This window comes from Wickerhamomyces ciferrii, contig 00001, assembly GCF_000313485.1.
Source record: "Wickerhamomyces ciferrii WGS project CAIF00000000 data, strain NRRL Y-1031 F-60-10, contig 00001, whole genome shotgun sequence".
Lineage (NCBI taxonomy): Eukaryota > Fungi > Ascomycota > Saccharomycetes > Phaffomycetales > Wickerhamomycetaceae > Hansenula > Hansenula ciferrii.
Window position 1 is genome coordinate 35097 of NW_011887739.1, and position 22501 is coordinate 57597.

Here is a 22501-nt window from a genome sequence, read left to right on the forward strand (position 1 = left end):
ATAATAAATTATTCATTGATATCTTGTAGTAATCTGAGATCACAAAGTGGCACTATAGATGGTCTTCCATGAGCACATTGGAATGGCTGTTTGCACTTGACTAATTCCTTTATTAATTGTTCACACTCTGGTTTAGATAATGATTTACCAAACATTACAGCAGATCTGCAAGCTTTACTGTTAATTAAATCCATAATGATACTTGGAATAGCTTGTAAATTAGACCACCAATCTTTTGAAAGTGATTTCAATTTTTTATGAGAACTCAAATCATTGATATATTGGCTCAAACACTTTTTCAAAAATAATTTATCCTCATCAATTTTACTCACTAGAAGATCAGGCAAATGCGTTATATGAACGATATTATTGGATAAAATAAAATATCTGATCCCCCAAACTTCACATTGTTTCTGATATTGCCTCAATAGATCTATGTCTGAGTTATCAAATTTCAAATGTATATTTCGATCCTCGACTGAGATACCCAAGTCAAAAAATGGATCACAGACTGATTTAATAAACTCTGCAGTAAGCGCTTCAACCTTTATCCTTTCATCACATGCATGTTGGTCTATAATGAATAATTTACTAGAAGGTTGAGATAATTTAACAAGAATGAATTTATCATCAACTTGTCCTATAACCGAAATATTATGAAGCCAATCTTTAAGTATCTTTACTTCTTCTGCCTCCACAAAACGATGAGAATGTGAGCAATCTCCATTGTGTTGATCAAGTAGTCGTTTCTTAGGCTTGGGTAGGTGTTGATTTTCATCTTTAGAGGAATCCCTATATGAAAGCTTTCGTATTTTGAGATCAACCTGTTTATGGTTTGGCCGTTTTAAATCATCTTTTGGTCCACAAGAGAACATTCCTGAAACTTGCCTATTTGAAGCATTTTTTATCCCAAGTCTGGATTTCAATAAAAAGTTCATTTGTGTTGGTGAGTACCCATCTACATCATCATGATCGTCAGTTAATGTGAGATGTTTGCCAATTTGTTGCTTCTTTGTCCTACCAAGAAATGAACCGTTTCCCGTAGAATATCCATTCATTTTCAAAAAGCTTTTAATCAATTTAAGTATTAATGGCGTCACAACATTTATATGTTTGGTACAATTAAGGCTCTTTGAAGGATCCTGTATAAGATCAGATGTTGATAGTTTCCCCTTTATGATTATCACAAAAACTGGATACTTGGAATATGGACTTCCAACACTTGATGCAGCCTTTGTTGGTGATCTTCCTTTCTTTGGTGATGTTTCATGCCTGGAAATTGACGAGACCAGAACATCATCTTGAGACCCAAATCCTGAGTTTTGAAAATTTTTGTTAATTTCTTTGTTCAAATCCTTTTGTTTTAATAACCTATTGTTCCAAAATATGAATTGATAATTTTTAGATTGAACTGGAAGTTTACCAATAGAACAGGAAACTTTATAATCTTGAAATTCAACTGAAAGATTTTGACATCTGTCTCTCAAAGAAAGCCCATATATATTATCCATAGCACAGGTGATTTGACCACTTTGAGTCTTTTCATCAGAGCATTTAAGATCACATATAAGTGATCGAGTTAATATTGATATTTTCTTCCATATTTTGAAATGAACCTTTGGAAAAGTAATAGCGCAATGAAGTATGATTTCCCTTATATCTTCCAGAATCTTATGATCAGGTACCTTTGTTGCTTGGCCATGTCTCACTGGTATGTTCTTAAATAAATCTTTAACCGATACAATGGTGCCATGGTGATTGGGCTGAACTGGATAAAAAACTGAATCTTCACTCAACATTTTTGGTTCGAAAAGTCTTTTCGAATTACCAATTACCGTACTAAAGCTTGAATTATAAGATGTCACCTTCGAGATTATAGTTAATGTTGAAATCGAACTTAATGAATGAAGCGCCTGTCCTCTAAAACCAAATGTTGTTATTGACCTTAGATCATTTAATGACTTCAATTTAGATGTGTAATGTGGATTCCCTATAAGTGATAGATTGCTTGGATCAATGCCACATCCATCATCATAGACAGTGAATGATAACTCTTCAAAGTTTATTTCAACTTCAATATTTTGTGCGTTGGCATCTAGACTGTTTTGAATAACCTCTCTTAAAGCATCTGGTAGTGAACTGATCAAAACTTGTGATTGAAGAACCACAGCGACATCGTTGTCCAACCTTTGAATGATCCCGTTTTTCTCTGGCATTTATTATTATTCATCAGCCACTTCCATCCATGTATCTGTCTATAAGTTTCTTGATCATTTAGACGCTTAAGCGCTGCGTTATCAATTAGTTGTGCTAAATTGTTATTCGGGATTAATTTTTTTTCTTCACGATTTGTTTTTATGTCAAATTTAATTTACTACTGATTATTTAAATTAGTCGGAAGACGTACAACTTTTTATAATCTATACACAAACTTTTGATACTTGAAACCATTAGAGATCATTCAACATAACGGTATGCACCCAAAATCATGGCCTTATCTGGTAATCTACCAGGGACCGGTATCAAAACTCTTAATTTGGTTTTTGTGTCATCAACATCAGTACTAGAACACTTGTTAGTAATTCATTTCCCATATCTTCAGTATTTTAAGTAGTACTTACACAACTGCAAAACCCAACACACCACTCCTTAGTACAATGTCTTCTTCATCTGTCTTATCTGCTTGCAAAAATGCAACAACTGCGTTTTGTAGCGCTGATGAAGATGGTTCAATCTTCTCCAACAATTTCACACTCTTTTTGTCTTCTTCTTCTTCACCTTCCTCACCAATTGGTAAAACTGAAGAAATGTAATTGTTTTGCTCAACAAATGGTTTATAAACAGTAACTATACTAAAATCAACATGAACGGTATATGGGGATAAAACAGTTTTTGGAGTACCATAGAAATATTCTCTAATGCTCTTTTGTTGACATTGTCTGATAAACGTATCATCTCTTTCAACACAACCACCAGATTTTGGAACTTTAACAATAGTAACTTTTTCCTTAAATCTTTTTCTTAAATCAATGTATAATCTTTCATTACCAACAACAACCAAAACATCAACCTCAAAATCTGAAATGATATCTTCCACGAGAGGAGCATCTTTAATCTTCAATGGTGGTGTATTTATAATCATACCTGATTTATTTACAATCTCATCTTCTTCTAGTCTACTACAAGCAGTGACCCCTAATCTTGACACATTATGCTTGTAGAATTTTTCATTTTCTTCAATGGTCTCCAAACCATAATATCTCACAGTTGGTTGTTTTGGATGTAGCAGTGTTGGACCTGTTGTATACGATTGACCCCAACCATGCTCAACGTCTAATATATCTGAAATAGGTGTAGCTGTGAGTGTACCTGGAATTGAAAAAACATCCTATTGAATATAGTTAGTAACACGATAAATTTTCATATATCTTCAACCAGAGAAATTAGTATACTCACTTCATCAGGATTCAAATTCACAACTAATGGTTGATGATCCAATCTATTTGCATAAGCTGCTAGTATTTTAGTTAATGTTGTTTTACCAGAGTCTTTAGCACCTAAGATCAATACTCTGGGTCCTTTCTTTGTAGTTGTTGAAGCTTCAAATCTTAAATTTTCCAAAGCAAAATGTAAATTGATATAAGCATCCATTTGTGTTTCTTCTGAGATATATTCTGATGATAATTCACCTGTATATTCGATTTTTGCCCCTCCAAGTGAATAAATGGCTGATTTTATACCTGTGAATGTATATTCATAATCATTTGTCAATTCTGTACCAAAAATCTCAGCAACACCTTCAATGACCTACCAAGTCGTTAGTAAAAACATATTCAAATATGATTGTAGCGAAAGCAAAACATACTTTTACTATAACTTTTTCCTCAAATCCAACTTCAAATCTCCATTCTGATTTTGGCCCTATTTCAATTTCTTCTTTTGGCTTATTAGTCTTTTGATATTGTTAGTACATAGGCGACGGGTATTAGGTATATGGGGGTAAGGAGTAGCTTACGGTAGACTCTGATCCAGAGAATCCAGGTAGTGACATTTTATTTAATGATATAACACTGGTTGTTCTTTGTTATGAACGATAAAGTATTCAAAAGTTGAAGGATCTGTTATTTTGTTTTCTTTGATTTCGAGAAATTGATAATTACGGTATAAGCACGACTTTCAACATTAATATGAAGTCCACAGAACTTTACTACATTAAACAGTGATCGAGAGGATACTTTGACAAATGATTGGGATAAAATGTGTGTTATTATGCTGTTAAAATAGCCTATATACTCTATGCTTGACCTTTGACGATCAACTCAGGACCTGCCCTTTGTGCATATTCACTAAAAAGTTGTTAGTATACTAATTCTTTTGTTATTAATGTAAATTTGAAATGATTATACTCACGTCCAACTACCATCATAAACTTGAATTCCCTTCTTGTTATATCCAATTTTATCTAAAGCTGTTTTCAAGATACATGCAGTGACACCTGTGCCACACATAACAATTGTAGGTTTTTCTGGATCGACGCCAATTGAATCGACAATTTTTGTTAATGTACTAGAATCCAAAAACAAGTTATTTTCCCCTAAGACTTTACCAAAAGGTAATGATTTAGCACCTGGAGCATGTCCACTTGGAAGACCAGGTCTTGGTTCTGGAGCTTCACCTGTGAATCTATCATGAGATCTTGCATCTAAAATGTTATACTTGGTTCTAAGATTTTCATTAGATACAATTTCCACAAATTGCTCAAATGATATCACTGCATCTTTATCGAAGTTTTTGGCTTCGAAATCAGATGGTTCCGGAGTTGTATGATCATTATCTTTAAGAACAGGATATTTGTATCTCTCATATTCTGGAAAATTATTCAACAAGTACACATTTTCATGACCAAAAACTGAAAATGTCCATACAACTCTTGGAGCTGAAAAGTTACCAGTTTTATCATAAACAATCACTTTATCTGAATTTTTAATTCCCAATTTTCTAACACTTTGATTGAATTCTTCAATACTTGGTAGCATATGTGGATATGGTGAACTATTATCTTTCACAGCGTCTAAATCAAAGAACCTAGAATTTTCAAGTCTTAGATTATCGAACTCTTCTTTGGCATTTCTTGGATTATTTGGCATATACCATGAGCCATCAACTGCAATTACTCTTGCATCTTGTCTTGCTGAACTCAATAACCCCCTGAAAGAGTACGGTGACAATAATTGAATTGCTTTTTTAGACATTGTAGGGACTGTCAGTTTTGTATTTCTATAATTTAGAACTAATTGTCCAAATCTCTATATCTGTGAAGTTTCTTATAGATCAAGATATAATTCTATTGTGATAGAAATGGGTGCAGAACTTTTGCCAGTCAACGTAACCTCGAGTAATAAGCACCAGAAATAGTGGGGGACACACGAATCTGGTCTGGTCAGTGCTATGTATTGATAATTTGATAAGGATCACATCTCACATCTCACACCGAGCTTTGTAAGCACGCGTATATCACGGAATACTCATACTGTATACAAATGTTCAAATTTTATTCACTATTACAAATTCTGTTGTCGATAGCTCCTGGCATACTAGCTAACAAGCGAAAAGACATCACATAGCTCTATATGTTAATATGGTTTAGCTGCTAGACATCGCGCGAGAAAGACATCGACATGTGAATGTATAGAAGCCATAGATCGTGGAGTTTAGATCACAACGTCGTATTGAATTTAGCTTGACGTTTATAGCTTATAAAATACTAGATCTCATATATAATTAGCTGAGTAATGCACCAGCTGGGTTAGACCCTGATCAGAATCCAGTACTTCATTATTTCTGGGTAATTAAACTACAAATTAACAAGTCATCGATCAAGTCATTAATATTCTCAAATCGGATAATTACCACATTCGGAAAATTTTCAAAAAAAAAACGTTTCTTTAGAATCTGTCAAAATTTTTAACTTTAAAGTAATCTGAAATCAATTGGCAAATCTTCAAAACATATCATTACTCTAAAGTTGATATATACTGTGTTTCAAGGAACATCTTGATTATTTATACAATAATTTCCTTCAAATCTGTGCTATAAATCAAGAATTCAAATAACAGAACCAACTTTCAAAAAGATTTACACTAGTGATGAGCCAAGACGGAAGTCCAACTGGTATAGAAGTTTCAAAGTTTTTTGAAGTTAGACAAACTCAATATGGTAGAGCATGTTTTGCCTCTCAAGATATACCCAAAGGGGTTGAAATATTAATCTCAAATTCACCATTTGCCACTGTCATCTTGCATGAATTCAGGAAAGAAGTCTGTTCATCATGTTTTGGTTATGAATACGGAAAGTATTGTAAAGTTAAATTGACAGATCTTCCCGAATTTAAATCAAATAAAAAGTTTAGAGGTGCTGGGTTATGGTTTTGTTCAGAAAAATGTATGGAAGACTGGCTGAAATTTGACAGTAAAGGTGAATTAACACAAGCTTTTGAAACATTTCTTGAATTTTATCAAACGAAAACAAAATCACCAGCTCCGGAAACAACTGAATTCAATCCAAAAATCACCACCGAATATATTGAATTATATTGGAAAGATATTGAAGACTGGGAATCAAAGGCTTCAAAGATGAAAAAAACTAAATTGTTAGGAAAATTACCATATCTCGATGAAGATGAATATACTGGTGCAAGATTAATAATTCACGCACTTTATAACATATACCAGAATCATGAATCATTAGAAACTTTTAAAGAACTTCAAACAAATGAATTGCAAAAAGTTGGTAGATTCCCAGCACTATTAAGATCACAAGCTTCCATATACCAAGTTTTGAAAACTATCTTACCAGATTATTTACAACCATTTTTAACCATTGAAACGATTAGATTAATATTTGGTAGAGAATATGGTAACTCATTTGGAACTTGGCAATTAGTTGATGATAAATCATCTGAAAATAAGGAATTCTTGGGTTACTCTCTTTTCCCAGAAGCATCTTTCTTCAATCATTCATGCAGTCCAAATCTAAAGAAATATAGAAAAGTCAATAGAATGCATTTCCAAACAACTGCTGATATTGCTAAAGGTGAACAAATGTGTATTGATTATTTCCACATGTTAGATGAATCACTGATGGTTAGACAAGAAGTTTTGAGTAAAAACTGGTTCTTTGAATGTGCTTGTGATAGATGTGACGAAGAATTCAGATCCGAGAGTTATCAAGTAAAGCCTCCTCCAAAGCAGATTTACTAACACTAAACGCTGCATTGATAAAAATGTTAGTATCATTTAACCCCATAGAAAACTCATAGAATTTGCATACATACATGATATATTTGATAATGATGATTCTGTAGTAACTTTTGGTTTCCCAATTGAGGTGTTATGTAAAGTATCATTCAATGTTACATTTTCAAATTCTCTTGTTGGAGCTTCGTGATCTTCTTGTAATGGTATATCTTCTTCATCATCATCGGAATCATCAAAAGTAGGCGGTGGTTTGGTTAGAATTCTTGATCTATGAAGAAATACCGATTCTTGGTTGAGATTTGCAATTGAAGAAGACGATGAATTATCCGAATCTTCATCAGTTCCATCAGTAGTTTGATAAATATCATTATCGAAGTCGACATGCTTTAGTGTAGCATTTGGATCAGCAGAAAATTCAACATTTGAGTGTTCATAAGTTAACTCATTCCTCACTTGTCTAGGTTGGAAAATATTGAAGCTTTTTGTTGACGTTGATAATTCATTAACATTATGTGTAGACTTGACTTCATATTTTGGTTCTGATTTCGGCGGTGATGGCTCTTTAGAAGACGTACCAGCCGTTTGACCTCTTTGCATTTCATTCTTCAGTTGTTCCAGTTCACTCTCATAAAGCCAGTATGCTTGTTGTTGAAGGAATGATATAGGTACTCCAAATTGTTCGGATCTTTTGATGTTAGTGATCAATAGAATGTCATATAAATTCAATCAAACTCACAATCCATTCCCTTTTCACTTTCAGTTAGTATCTTTAGTCAAGGAGTATGCAAAATCTATACTCACAGTCTAAGTCATTTCTTTTTGATTTCGACAAGACTTTCCATAGTTTCCTTTCTTTGTCTTCACTCCATCTTATCTATAGTGTGACTGCATTAGTGTTCAATTCGGTTCCATATAGACCATTTGTAATTCAACCACTAGAGTACATACGCTTGGTGGATCAACAAAGCCATCTCTATTACGAGGAATCTTGATATAGACTGTTCTTTTGATAGTCATTGTGGCTTTCCATTGTACTTCAATTTTAATGAAGGATTCTATTCAATAAGGAAAATGTCAAGTCCCTCATATAAAACCTTCACGCGAATTTTAGAATTAAAAATCATCAATATTGTATAAACAAACAAAACAAAGGTATATAACTCTCTAGTTACCACTGTCAAGGGATGATGCTTTGATGCAGAGAAGAAACAGAGATGATTTTTATGCAACTAAAAGTGACTCGTTTGTGGAGGATGACTTCAAGATTCAAATCAACACATATGATCATTACCAGGTAACGCCATCGATCTTTGATAGAGATGGGCCTATAAATAAAGAACAAGAATTTTCATTCCATCACGTACCCGTTGTTAGAGTCTTTGGATCCATCCCAACGGGTCACAATATCATTGCACATATCCATGGAGCTTATCCATATATCTACATCCCATATGATAACCAAGATTGTTTCAGATTACAGCAAGTTTTAGAAGCAGCTATAGCTTCATCTCTGAATAGAAAGAAAAGTGATAATGAAAATACAAATGATAACCATAAGGAATCCAAAGTCTTCAAATATATCGCCCATATATCACTATGCAAAGGTGTTCCATTCTATGGGTATAATGTTGGTTATAAAGCATTTTACAAAATATATCTGCTTAATCCTTCTTATAGTAATAGGTTAGCTGAAATGCTCCGTGATGGTAAAGCAACTGGTAAAAAATATGACTGCTATGAAGTTCATATTCCATATGTATTACAATTTTTATCTGATTTTAATTTATTTGGTTGTGCTTGGCTTAGATTGAAAAACCTATATTTAAGATCACCTATACTTTCAGATGATTCATTAAAGACAGATGAACTGGTTGAATATTTAACGGGGTTCCAACCCACTGATGCTGAAAGAACAGGGTATAGTGCATTGGAAATCGATGTTTGTGCTCAAGATATATTGAATAGACTTGATCTGAAAGAACGTGAATTACACCATGACTTTATTGAAAAATTCAATCCACCATCTTCTGATATTTACATTCAAAGTACAAAAGATTTATGGAAAGACGGTGACTTTCAAAGGAAAGCTAAAGGTGAAGTCGAGTACTCAACACCTCAATCAACTTTAAGAAGCCCAAATGTCGAATGGGTAGAGACGGAAGAGTTGAATCAGTTATTTGAATATGCAAAAAAGATTAATGGTGAAACAACTGCAGATTTTAGCAACTTTATCAAAAAAGGTTCATGGGAGAACGATCTAAAAAGCTCATTCCAAACAGTTAGTGAAATGTTTCATGAACCAGATTTGTACACCGACCACGAAAAGACAATACAGAGTGAACATTCTGGTGAAGAAGATGAATATGATCCAAATGATTTTCTTTTAGATGATTATCAAGGCCCGGCTGTTATGAATCGGGATGATGATTTAGAAATCTTTGAAAACGCTAGAGATGATGACGAACGGAATGCTGTTCCCGGTATCTATGAACCAGAAGACCCTAATGATTTTGAAGGTAGTGATGAATTTTTCTTAAGTGAATCTCAAGAAAAGTTACAAAATGCTCCAGATATTTCTGATATTCATCTCACTCAAAACATGAATGTAAAGTTTACCCAAAATAATGATCTTTCTAGAGTACTGAGCTCATTGGATTCTTCTACCAAAGTGAAGAATAAGTTTCCTAAGCTTGCCGAATCAAGATTTATTTATAGCAAGGCACCACCACTTGACTTGGATTTTGGAGCAGTTGGGCTACCTCAAATAGACTATAATGATCCGTTTTACACTGAAGAAAAACCCAAGCCATTCGTTTTTGGTGGGAAGAAGTTCAATTTGAAATCAAAAGCTCCAAAGGATCTTGATGGATTAGAGGTACACGGGGAATCAATATCAAAAGAAATTGAGAAAGGTTTTGTGTTACAGGAGAATACTTTCAAGTCGTGGAGGTATATTAAAAAACCACCATCTTTCAACCAAGTTAAGAATTTTGTCTATGGAAGCCAGATCAAATCTCAAATTGGTGTTACTCAAAGGCATAAGTTTGCTTCACCTCAAACCAATGAAAGAAGACCCGATGGGTCAAATCATATGACAGTCTTAATAGTCGAGGTTCATTCTAATACGAGAGAAAGTTTAAGGCCAGACCCAAAATATGATGAGGTTTCTGCAATTTTTTGGAAAACTATGAATGGATCAACACACAGGGAGGGTGTTTACCTTTTAAATGTCAAACAACCTGTCCCCGACAAAGAAGTCACACATTTCATAAGTGAACTTGAAATGTTTGAAAGCTTCACAACATTTGTCAGAAAATTTGACCCTGATATAATATCAGGTTTTGAAGTTCAATCAGGATCATGGGGGTACTTGATTGAAAGAGCAAGAGCTATATATGAATTTGATTTTGTCCCTGAGCTTTCAAGAGTCCACTTTAAGGCTCATAATAAAATGGGTGATCATTGGGGGTATACACATACGTCAAGTATCAAGGTTTGTGGAAGACAAGTTTTGAATATATGGAGACCACTGAGAAGGCTAAATTTACTAAAGTACACCATTGAGAATGTTGCTTATCATGCGTTACATGAACGTTTACCTCATTATTCAAACAAGACTTTGACAAAGATGTTCCAAGACGATTTTCTATCATTATCTAGTCATTATTTTAAGAAGCTAGAGATCGATGGAAGATTAATAGATACTCAAGAACTGATAACTAGAGCGGCGGAAGAAGCTAGATTGATTGGTATCGATTTTAATGACGTTTATTATAGGGGATCACAGTACAAAGTTGAATCGTTCATGGTCAGGATGGCAAAAGCTGAGAATTTTATGTTATTTTCACCAAGTAAGAGACAAGTCAGAAAACAAAAACCCTTGGAATGTATACCATTAGTGATGGAACCTATATCTGCATACTATAAGAGTCCTTTAATTGTTCTTGATTTTCAATCTTTATACCCATCAATTGTTATCGCATATAACTATTGTTATTCAACATTATTGGGAAGATTGAGAAATTACTCAAATGGTCCTAATCATATTGGTACTAGTCATGTCAAACATCCACCAGGGCTTTTGAAGTTACTTGAAAATGATATCAATATTTCACCGAACGGTTTAATGTTTGCTAAATCATCAGTTAGGAAATCATTATTGGCAAAGATGTTGGAAGAGATTTTAGACACAAGATTTATGGTGAAATCAACCATGAAGTTTCTTGACGAGAATATGAAACAATTGTACAATAGTCGACAATTAGCTTTGAAATTAATTGCTAATGTTACCTATGGTTATACTTCAGCTTCGTTTTCGGGAAGAATGCCATGTTCTGATATTGCTGATGCTATTGTGCAAACAGGGAGAGAAACTTTGGATAAAGCAGTTGATATCATTGAAGGACAATCAAGTTGGGGTGCGAAAGTGGTATATGGTGATACTGATAGTTTATTTGTTTATTTACCAGGCAGAAGTCGTGATGATGCTTTCAGAATTGGTAAAGAGATGGCTGATGCAGTTACAAAGAGCAACCCAGATCCTGTAACTTTAAAGTTTGAAAAGGTTTATCATCCATGTGTTTTGATGGCTAAGAAACGATATGTGGGTTATTCTTATGAAAATATTAATTCACCAGTTAAATTTGATGCAAAAGGTATTGAGACCGTCAGAAGAGACGGACATCCAGCTCAACAGCATATAGTTGAAAAATGTCTTAGAATACTTTTCGAGACTAATGATATTTCACAAATAAAGAATTTTGTTCAAGATCAATTCAATAAAATTACATACAATAAAGTATCTATTCAAGATTTTTGTTTTGCCAAAGAAGTGAAAATTGGGACCTATAAACAACCACCACCAGGTGCTGTTGTTAGTACAAAACTAATGGAACAAGATTCAAGGGCTGAACCACAATACAAAGAAAGAGTTCCGTATGTGATTATTCAAGAAACCGGTTCAATTTTAAGAGAAAGGGCTAGGACACCAGAACAATTTATCGAGAATAATTATAAATTAGATGCCGAGTATTATATTGTCAAGACGTTGATACCACCTTTAGAGAGGATATTCAATCTTCTTGGTGTTGATGTCAAACCATGGTATAATGAACTACCGAGACCTGCTAAAAGAAGTTCAATTTACAATTCTATTTGTTTATCTTGCAACGTTCCCACGAAATCAAATCTATGTCAAAGCTGCCGAAATGATGAGCTTAAAACAGTGTTAAATTTAAATCAAAGAATGAAACAGATTGAGGGGAGGATGAAAGATTTGATGACAGTATGCAGATCATGTTCAGGTCATTCTGTTTCCTGTGAATCACATGATTGTCCAGTTTATTACACTAGGGTCAAAGAAGGAAAGAAGTTGGAGGCTGCAGTACAAGATAGAAAGAGGTTAAAGAAAGAGATCGATTGGTAATTATGAACTTAAAATATATTGACAATAAACAATATCTCTATCAAAGAGAAGACTATGTATATTCAATATCTGTAGTTATTTTACCTATTTTTCTTGTTGTTGTTGCTCAGCAATTGCCTTCAAGGCAGAAAGAGATAAATAGTGATCTTCATGATTTTTCAATCCACTAATTGTGATTGTAGCCAAAACAAAATCTGGAGCACCTTCAATTCTGATTGGAACTGAACCACCAGCTAAGACTAATGGTTCACCAGTGGTACTTCTTCCATCTCTAACTCTGTTTAGTGCATGGTTTCTTTCCCAGAAATACCAACTTGAGTTGCCGTGTGTTTTCACAGCTTGTTTTTTAACACCAATATAATATTCATTAGCTTCTTGAATGTTACCAATGACACCTCTGAAAACAGTAGTACCAGTGATGTAAGCGACATCAATTGCAGCACTAGCCTCTGGATATAGCTTTTCAACTAATTCTTTGGCTTTCAAACCTAGTTCAAAACCAACTTTGGCATCAAAATGTTTCAAGTAAACTTGTTCTAATTCTAACAACTTTTCTAAGCCATAAGCACTATCGGCTAACTTTTGCACATCAAGATCTGCTGACATTTTAGTAGTATTTTTTATTGATATTGTTTTTTAATATATGTAGTTAATTGAAGCAATTGATTGATCAGATGAGAATTCAACTAATAATGTGTCAATTATAACCTAGGAATTGCGCTCTTCTTTATACAAAGGTGGAAAATTAAAATCTCGAATTCGGACAAACAGGTTGCGAAGTTGGCGGCTTTGTGGGGATTAATCGGATTTGTTTACATTCGGAAAAACTCAGTGTTGTATATAAAGTCAACAAATGTTTACAAAATTTGATTCGTATGGAAACTTTTGGCACAGCGGTGATGAGAGGGCAAGATATCACAGTCTAATAAAGAAATTTACGACATGATCATTGGTCTAACTGGAAGGTTGACGTCTTGAAGATCAGTGTAAAGAAAGCTGTTTTGTTTTGATATTACATTATAGTGTTGCCACAAAAAGAGGTTCATAAATCTTGACACAAAAACAGATATGGTACCAGGATGCAGAATATAAGTTTTGGGCTTGAAGACTTGATAACCACCTTTTGTAATAATTAGCTTTAATAACAGTTATAACATTAACAGATCTAAAGATAAAGAAAGGTCTATAGCTATTGTTTACACATTTTATTTGCTTTATTTATTCAAATTAGCTACTTTTACAAGACATTAAGAGTTACAAGGTGTTCAAATTAATCACATCCAATCATAAAATATTAAATTTTGGTGAAATATGACCTACTATAATACGGCCCTGCACAGTGTATCTAGTATTGACTACAATGAATTTAAAGATGACCTTAAGTACAAATATTATGGGTTCCATGGTGCTAGTAGCTTGAGAGGTTCAGAATATAGTTATAGCTCTAGATCACAAGGAATAATCAAAAAAATATCAACATTTTTCAAAGGTCCTATTGATAATAAGGGATACAACAACTCCAAGGTTTCAGGGTCTTATGACGCGCCGGATTATCCAACGAGTTCACACTATGATCCACACAATGCTCCACTTAATGCTCCACTCGATGCTCAAGATGACACTTATACGAATACATCAAAAGTTAAAGAACTTAAAGAGGTTAAAGAACTCAAAGAGGTTAAAGAACTCAAAGAGGTTAAAGAAGTTAAGGAAGCTAAAGAAGTTAAAGAAGTTACAAAAGTTACAAAAATTAAAGGAGTTGAAGAAGTTAAAGATTGTCCTGGATTGACTACACCAAAATTCTCAGAGAGCAAAAGTCAACGTTTCAGAAATGCAATCAAATCAACAAGAGCTCCAGCTGTACACTCATTTCCCTCAACACCAAAACAATCTGAATATCTTTCATTACCTTCAGTTCCTCCTGTGCATAATTTAACAAGCACTAAACCAATAACTATTTTTACAGATGCGAAGGCAAAAAAACCTCAAGTGATACCAGAACCAAAGGAGGAGGAGCAAAATTTGGAATTCAAGAAACAGAATAAGTACACACCCGTTATACTTCCTATTGAAGATTATAATGTCTCTGAGCCAATTCCGCTTATTTATCCAAATGTTTCCAATAGAGATGAGTCAACTATAGAAGTTTCTACTACGTATAACAGTCCAAACAAATATCCAGATTTTGCAAGACGGTATTCTGAAGATACAGATAGGATTCAGACCGATATTGAGAAAGCAAAGGAAATAGTTGACAAGATGAGGGCACCATCTTCTCTTGGAATGATAACTGAGCTAAATAATCTCAAGTTACTCACATTGAAAGATTCAATTGAAGCTTCTTCATCCAAATCTTCTCCATCAGTATCAACATCTACAGTTGTTGCTAAAAATCAAGAAGATGTTAACCTCAACAAGATAATTTCATATAATAAATCAAGAAAAGATTTAAGCCCTGTTACACAATCAGGAAAAAGAGTATTACAAATTAAAAACTTCAATTCGTTTGTTGGATTGAAATCAGTCATCACACAAATAAGTGGTGGACCATTGGAAAAGATTGTGATTCACCCATTAGGTTCAAACAACTCAATTACCTATACTGATTTGACCAGTTATATAAATTTGAAGAATTGTATTTTAGAACTTTGGTTTATAAAGACTGAGGATGCTCATCGTTTTATGCATTATAGCCAATCTGGTATGTTCCTTGTCAATGGTCTCCATTATAAAGTACAATGGGCGGAGTCCCACGGAAGCCTGAGCTCAAAGCAATCCAGCTATCATATACCACCATCTTCATCAACCATAAAAGAAATGGAAGTTAGTGGAGCTCGTCGTTGTTTGATTATTAAAAACAAATATCAAGTTAAAAAAAGTAAAACGTCTTCATCAAGACATTATCCGTCACCTAAAGTGTTCTACACCAATATGGATTTTGAAGAAATGAGACGTGATTTCCGCAGGTTTGGAGAAATCTTGGAGGTTACACCAGTTATTTCAAGAAGACTTTGTATTGCCATTCATTATTTCGATGTTGAATCAGCCATTAAGGCAAAAGCAGTTTTTGATAATCTTGATTCAGTTCTTCGCAAGAAATATCCGGAATGGACTGCATGGTATGGAAAAGACCCAACAGAAAAACCATGTATTAATATTTGAAGGTACAGAACACGCTATTCCAAGGGATTTCAGCAATAATTTAACATTCTTTTCGTCTATAGTCTAATCTGATTTCTGTATGTAGGCCTTCTTTTATTTCCGATGAAAAAAAAATATCTTCAGCAATTTCGATTCACTATACATAAACAATTTGGAGAATAGAGTCAAAGAGACGAAATTGGCTGTTATTGTTGAGTAAATTATATTGCAGTATGTTCAAGCCATTGTCATATAAAGTACCTTGTCGTTTGAACTCCACGTTGTCATCCAAGAAATTGAATTTTCAAAGCCATGAACTTTTCTTCAACTCAATAAAGAACAATGATACACTTCAATATTTATGGACTGCTCCTTACTCAAAACCACAACCAGATGAGATAAATGCACCATCAACGGTGCCCATAGTACTACGTACAAAACCTGCTGTTTTCAAAAGTGTTGTTGATGAAAATCCAAAACTTTCAGGTTTAAGATTACAAATTAAACAATATACAGCATATACAAAATCTGTTATTCATTTTTATAAAGTTGGTATTCAAAATGTTTGGAGAAATAGAAGAGATGTTAGTGCTATTAAAAAGAAATTCTATGTTGAAAGTGTTGATAAACATGGACAAGTTATTAAAAGAAGATTTAGAAATGGTGAAGATTTAACAAATATTCTTTCAAATTTAAAAGCACTTCAAATTGTTGAACAAGAAACATTGAAAAAACTTGATAAGACTTCAATTTTAAAAATTTCAAGACAAGAATATTTAAAAATTATTAGAACTGAACAAGATTTTTTCAAAATTCCATTATTTGCTCTTATAACCCTTATTTTCGCTGAAATGACACCAGTTATATGTTTTATTTTCCCTGAATTAGCTCCATCAACTTGTGTTTTCCCTGGATTATTAAAGAAAAAATATAATTCTGCAACTAAAGCAACTCATGAATTGAGTAAGATACGTAAAGAACGTTATTTAGATTATTATTTAAAAAATGAAACTCCATTTCAAAGTATTTATACTATACCAAATGATGAATTAAGATTATTAGTTGAATCATTAAATTTAAAATCAAGATATTTACCAACAAATTTATATCCAATATCTATATTACAATCAAGATTAAAAAATCATATGACTAAAATTGATATTGATAATAATTTCTTAATTAATGAATCTTTAAACAATGATGGTAATTATTTATGGAATGTTTCCAAAGGTGAATTGATAAGATCATGTTTAGAAAGAGGATTAATAGATTTTACAAAAGATGATTTATATAAATTAGGTTCACATGACTTAAAAATAAGATTATTATTTCATTTATCCTTTTGGAATGAAGATAAATCAATGGGTAATATTTCAAAATTTGGTATAAATCAAATTGGATTGACCGGTTCTGGATATTTCGAAAATGTTGATAATGAATTAGCTCATAAAGTTTATAGTTGGTGGCAACATGATCATAAATCTGAATTTGAAATTGAACATTCAAATCATGATAATGAAACTGTTAAATAGATTAGATGAATTAGAATTTAGAATCGTATATATGATATCTTACATTACTTGTTAATATATTATTAGTTGTATTTTGTATCTAGGAATCCTGTATAATATAAGTAGCTATATATATGAACTATTCCATGTTTCATAACCCATAAATTACCATATTAAATATTATTTGTACTTAGCATAAACTATATTGTAATATTGATTGCGAATTTGGTTTAAATATTATTGTTTTTTTGACGTAACTTCATTAGACATATTCATTAAGAATTTCTTTATATTATTGTGTAAAGTGTAATTATTATATGATCACTTTAAATTAATGCACATGTTGAATTTGATTTGCAACAGATTGTTTATGATTTGAAACATTAGGTTTATAACTATCCAAATGTGCTTCATCACCTTCAACAAATGTATGATGATGACCAGGAGCATGAACAACTTCACCTTTTTTATTAATTGTACATGGTGTAATTGTACTAAACCATTCATCTTGGAAAATTTCTTTAAAAGTTGCTCTTCTATTTGGATCAACTGTTAACATTCTTGATATTATTGGTCTTGCTGCATGAGGTAATAATCTCATTAATCTATAAGGACCATGTATGGTACGATGATGTGATTTTTGTTCTTGTGGTGGTGATGGTCTTTTACTATTATTATTATGGATATAATTTTTTACTTCAGATTTTGGATCAGTAATTGAATGTAAAGATTTATCTGAACTTGAAGCTGTATTATTTTGAATATTTTGATTTGGTTCAATTGTGGTATCTTTCAAGACTTCAGTAATTTTTTCAACTTTTGAATCTTGATCATTTGAAGTTCCATTATTTAATTTTAATCTTTCAGCTCTTCTTTTAGCTAATAATATCTTGTGCTGTTCTGCAGATTTATAATAATTATGAGGTTCATCATCTGGCATACAATACAGTTTATATGATGGATCTGTTGATTTAGGAACTTTCCATGGGAATCTTTTCAAAGTCATACAACAATAAATGATTGCAATTGACCATATATCAACTGGTTGAGGATCATATTCTCTTTGACAAAGAACTTCAGGAGCTAAATAAGGATCAGAACCTACAACACCATGAGCTTTAACTAAATGTTCTTCAAATGGATATCTGAAAACCACAGCAGAACCAAAATCAATCAATTTTAAAATACCATCTTTTGTTACAACACAATTATCAAGTTTTAAATCACGATGAGCTAATCCCATATCATGTAAATATTTAACACCTTCAGTAATTTGTCTTAAACAACAATTTATTTCACCTCTAGTCATTTTACCACTCATAAAAACGGCAAAGAAATCAATTGGACAATATTCCATAACTTCAAAATAATGACCATTTTCATGAGCTATATCTAAAGTTTGAATAATATTTGGATGATGTAAAGTTGAACCAATACAAAATTCAGCAGTACATTTTTTAGCATAATCTTTAGCTTGTTCACCAGGTCTTATAGCTCTAAATTCTTTTACAGCAAATGTAACACCATCAGAAGGTCTTGTTAATAAACGAACAGAACCACCGGCACCTGAACCTAAGATTTTACCCAGTTTACCATATTTTTGTACTAAACAACCATCTGCATCGAAAGGATCTGGTCTTGACAGAGAAATTGAACTTGAACTTGGTAGGGCGGAAGATAATTTTGAAGTTGAATTTGAACCATTGGGGCTTTGATGATTATTATTGTTATGTTTTTTATTATTAGGTCTAAAGAATCTTTTCAATTCCAACATTGAATGATGATGATTATCATTTGGTGGTGATGAATTTTTAGAAGAAGGTGGTGAATGATGATCTTGTTCTTGATTTTGATTTTGTTGTTCAGAATGATGTGAACTTGTTGGTGATTCTACTTGATCTGAATCTAATGAATCATGTTTCCCTAGACTTATTCCAAAGAATGATCTTCCTTTGGTGTTTATACTAGGACTTCCCATTTTAGAATGAGATGAACTTGTACTATTATTCCCATGTAAAGTGAACCTTTTGGGCATTGTTAACATGAGTATTGTTTTATGATCTCTATGAAACTGAATGAATATGAAGATGGTTTGTAAAAGTGCAAATGAAGAGTTATTTCTATAGCGGCATTCAAGGATTCAAATATATTTATATAAATCTAATATCCACTTAATCAATTCGATAGCAACCTCTGATCAGTTTTGTGTAATCTTGTGGAGATGGTAAATAACCAGATGGTGATTATTATAATCAGTAACAGCCCTTTGAAATGTGATCTTGTACTCTTGAGAATCCATCAATTCCACAACAAGTCAATTTCAGTTTTATTTATGTGAAAAAACTTCAAAACTTGATGCTTTATTAGCTAGATTCAAGAGTCATTAGCGCTTTGTTTATTTGTACTTTTGGCATAAAAATGCACATAATCAGTATGCCGTCTTTTCCGCTCTTCCCAATGTCTTCCGGCCTGCCTAGTGCTTGGTGGACCCTGGTAAACTCTAGGCAGGATCTAGGCAGGCTCTGGGCAGGAGCACTGCTTGTCCGGTTAGATTCTCCGGAGAGAACACCATGTAATTTGCGCAGCTGAGTTCTTCTCAGCGTAACCAGGAAACTTTGACAGCGCTTAAAAAGGCGTAAAGAGACAATAGTAAGATTATTCCCTTCTAGAAGGAACCCACGCGACGTGTAGACAGGAGAGTAACAGGTGACTGACAACACAGGAGACCAGACAACATTGATATGATAGTACGGGCCTGGTGATGGCCTGAGAGCATACTCATATCAGTGATAGTATAGCACACTATTTATATTATCAAACAGTTCACTTGTTAACTACTCGCATGTCGCTTCCGTCTTTGCGCGATGGTTATTTTTTTCCTGAATCAGTTTGACATGTTTTGGAAAGCAAATTTGAATCGAATCGATAGAAATCCGATAATGGAGAAGTTATATTTTTATTAATGAGATAGCAAGTTGCACTGATTTTAAAGGGACTACGAACAAGCTACAATGGATCATTAACAGCCATACACGAGGAACGGCTATAACTTTAGGGCTGATTAGGGTCTCGACTCTCTAATGTTGATGATGATTTGAAGCTACTAAAACTACGTATTGACCATTAAACCAGGTTAAGACTCAAGTGATCCCACATGTACTGTTAAACTCCATGAACTTCTTTTGTACTAATATATTGACTTATATTATCCTATATTTGATCATACAACCATTAATCTAATTACATCTGAACAACATTGATCCTAAAAGTAATAAAATACGCGTTTCTTCATAGTAAAATTAAAGCATCTCGTAAAAAAATTTAATCTTGAACCGGAATTAATCATTACATAATCACACATCACGTGTATTTAATTTTACCCTCGTAATTCACCTTTTGGGTTTGTTTTCATTTTTGGACAATAAACTTTTGGCGGATAAATACTTGAAATCTTAAATTTGTGGAATAATCAACTTGTATTGAATTTGATTTGGTATACTGTCTTCATAGATGCTGCTATTAGAATGTCATTCTTATCTCAAAAACAGAAGACAGATCTTAACAATTCCATATTAAATTATCTTAAACCTTTGGTTTCAACTGATGTTTTAAATAACTTACAAAATGAATTAAATATTACAGATATACAGGATGATAATGATTTATTAATTAAGAAATGGAATGCTATAATACGGCTACAGAAGAAAATATTGGATTTGGAATCTCAAGTAAATCAATTATCAAAACAATCAACAAATTCTTCATATTTACAAATTGCATCATTTACAAATTCTGATTTAATAAAATTAAATTGGGCTCCTTCAAAAGTTAAGAAAACTTTGAATAATGAACATTCTGTCACTTCTGTTGCTATTCATCCTATGCAACCACAATTATTCACTGGATTATCTGATGGTTCTTTTTTACAATGGAATCTGTTGGATTTAGTTCAACCTTTAAATATAATTCATGCACATACAAAATCTTTAAATCAATTGGTAATATCTCCAGATAGATTAGATTTTAACAACAAGAACCATGTTATTGTAACATGTGGTTCAGATCTTTATGTGAAAGTTTGGGATGCAACAAGTTGTAAATTATTAAGAACTTTAACAGGTCATGAACATGTTGTTTCTTCAATTGTTTTCAAAAAAAATTCAAGATATATATTTACTTGTTCAAGAGATCAAACTATAAAACTTTGGGATTTAACAAATGGTTGGTGTATAAAATCATTTATTGGTCATTCAGATTGGGTAAGAACTTTAGATTTAACAGCTGGTGAATATTTATTATCTGGTTCAAATGATCAAAGTATAAGATTAAGTCATGGTGATTCTGGTACTGGGTTAGGTATAATGATTGGTCATGGTCAAGTTATTGAAACTGTAAAATTTATACCAATAAGGTCAAATAAATATGTTGATAAATTAAATCAATTAGATTATCCAATTGATGATGAAACTTATAATAAAATTGGTTTTAAATATGCTGTTAGTGGTGGTAGAGATGATACAATTAAAATTTGGTTATTACCACTACCCATAATAAGACCTCATAATCATCCAATACCATCTTCAAACCCTCAAGGTATATTAATTAAAACTTTAATTGGTCATAAATCTTGGGTAAAAGATTTAGAATTCCATCCAAATGGTAAAATTTTAATAAGTTGTTCAGATGATAAATCAATTAAATTTTGGGATTTAGAAAATGGGGATTGTATAAGGACTTTACAAGAACACCAGGGATTTATAAATTCAATTAATTGGGCTCCTTCTATTTTTGAAAATCCTGATGATAGATCAACTAATGATGAAAAATTAATTGATGAAAATATGAGATGTTTATTTGTTTCTGGTGGAACTGATCAAACTGTTAAAGTTTGGGAATAATAATAATATTATTATATAGATTATATATTTATTTTAGAATTAAAATTAATGAAACTTTTATTTTTATATCAATTTTATTATATAAACTTATAACAAAGAAAATTTATGTAAACTAAATTAGTTGTTTTTTCTTTTTTTCCTTCTTTCAAAAACACTTGATATTGAGATCTATAAATTGAGGTATCAAGTGTCTTTTTAAAATCTTATTAAATATGAATTATGGTACAGATCTCTTATCTCAGAGATATTGTATAATATGCAAAAAAAAAA

At 32.5% G+C, this 22501-nt stretch overlaps 11 protein-coding genes across 11 annotated transcripts; 5 read left to right on the forward strand and 6 right to left on the reverse strand.

The window, feature by feature from the left end:
• Positions 1-8: 8 nt before the first annotated feature.
• Positions 9-2216, reverse strand: MLH3 (mismatch repair protein MLH3; the record flags this gene model as incomplete). Its single annotated transcript, XM_011279242.1, has 1 exon — positions 9-2216. One exon carries the CDS (start codon positions 2214-2216, stop codon positions 9-11), a length of 2208 nt encoding a protein of 735 aa, XP_011277544.1.
• A 241-nt stretch (positions 2217-2457) lies between these two features.
• Positions 2458-4051, reverse strand: CLP1 (cleavage polyadenylation factor subunit CLP1; the record flags this gene model as incomplete). The annotated part of the gene is made up of 4 exons (XM_011279243.1): positions 2458-2563; positions 2640-3369; positions 3453-3807; positions 4016-4051. 4 exons carry the CDS (start codon positions 4049-4051, stop codon positions 2458-2460), a joined length of 1227 nt encoding a protein of 408 aa, XP_011277545.1.
• A 355-nt stretch (positions 4052-4406) lies between these two features.
• On the reverse strand, positions 4407-5252 carry TUM1 (thiosulfate sulfurtransferase; the record flags this gene model as incomplete). Its single annotated transcript, XM_011279244.1, has 1 exon — positions 4407-5252. One exon carries the CDS (start codon positions 5250-5252, stop codon positions 4407-4409), a length of 846 nt encoding a protein of 281 aa, XP_011277546.1.
• Positions 5253-6146: 894 nt separating this feature from the next.
• On the forward strand, positions 6147-7259 carry SET6 (Set6p; the record flags this gene model as incomplete). Its single annotated transcript, XM_011279245.1, has 1 exon — positions 6147-7259. The coding sequence occupies one exon, from the start codon at positions 6147-6149 to the stop codon at positions 7257-7259; it is 1113 nt and encodes a 370-aa protein (XP_011277547.1).
• A 36-nt stretch (positions 7260-7295) lies between these two features.
• Positions 7296-8273, reverse strand: ATG29 (Atg29p; the record flags this gene model as incomplete). The annotated part of the gene is made up of 3 exons (XM_011279246.1): positions 7296-7941; positions 8054-8130; positions 8205-8273. 3 exons carry the CDS (start codon positions 8271-8273, stop codon positions 7296-7298), a joined length of 792 nt encoding a protein of 263 aa, XP_011277548.1.
• Positions 8274-8451: 178 nt separating this feature from the next.
• On the forward strand, positions 8452-12681 carry REV3 (DNA-directed DNA polymerase; the record flags this gene model as incomplete). Its single annotated transcript, XM_011279247.1, has 1 exon — positions 8452-12681. The coding sequence occupies one exon, from the start codon at positions 8452-8454 to the stop codon at positions 12679-12681; it is 4230 nt and encodes a 1409-aa protein (XP_011277549.1).
• Positions 12682-12765: 84 nt separating this feature from the next.
• Positions 12766-13287, reverse strand: BN7_24 (uncharacterized protein; the record flags this gene model as incomplete). Its single annotated transcript, XM_011279248.1, has 1 exon — positions 12766-13287. The coding sequence occupies one exon, from the start codon at positions 13285-13287 to the stop codon at positions 12766-12768; it is 522 nt and encodes a 173-aa protein (XP_011277550.1).
• A 705-nt stretch (positions 13288-13992) lies between these two features.
• Positions 13993-15843, forward strand: SSP2 (Ssp2p; the record flags this gene model as incomplete). The annotated part of the gene is made up of 1 exon (XM_011279249.1): positions 13993-15843. One exon carries the CDS (start codon positions 13993-13995, stop codon positions 15841-15843), a length of 1851 nt encoding a protein of 616 aa, XP_011277551.1.
• A 212-nt stretch (positions 15844-16055) lies between these two features.
• PNT1 (Pnt1p) lies at positions 16056-17354 on the forward strand (the record flags this gene model as incomplete). Its single annotated transcript, XM_011279250.1, has 1 exon — positions 16056-17354. One exon carries the CDS (start codon positions 16056-16058, stop codon positions 17352-17354), a length of 1299 nt encoding a protein of 432 aa, XP_011277552.1.
• Positions 17355-17664: 310 nt separating this feature from the next.
• HRK1 (putative serine/threonine protein kinase HRK1) lies at positions 17665-19377 on the reverse strand (the record flags this gene model as incomplete). The annotated part of the gene is made up of 1 exon (XM_011279251.1): positions 17665-19377. One exon carries the CDS (start codon positions 19375-19377, stop codon positions 17665-17667), a length of 1713 nt encoding a protein of 570 aa, XP_011277553.1.
• A 1480-nt stretch (positions 19378-20857) lies between these two features.
• PAC1 (Pac1p) lies at positions 20858-22231 on the forward strand (the record flags this gene model as incomplete). Its single annotated transcript, XM_011279252.1, has 1 exon — positions 20858-22231. The coding sequence occupies one exon, from the start codon at positions 20858-20860 to the stop codon at positions 22229-22231; it is 1374 nt and encodes a 457-aa protein (XP_011277554.1).
• Positions 22232-22501: the final 270 nt, after the last annotated feature.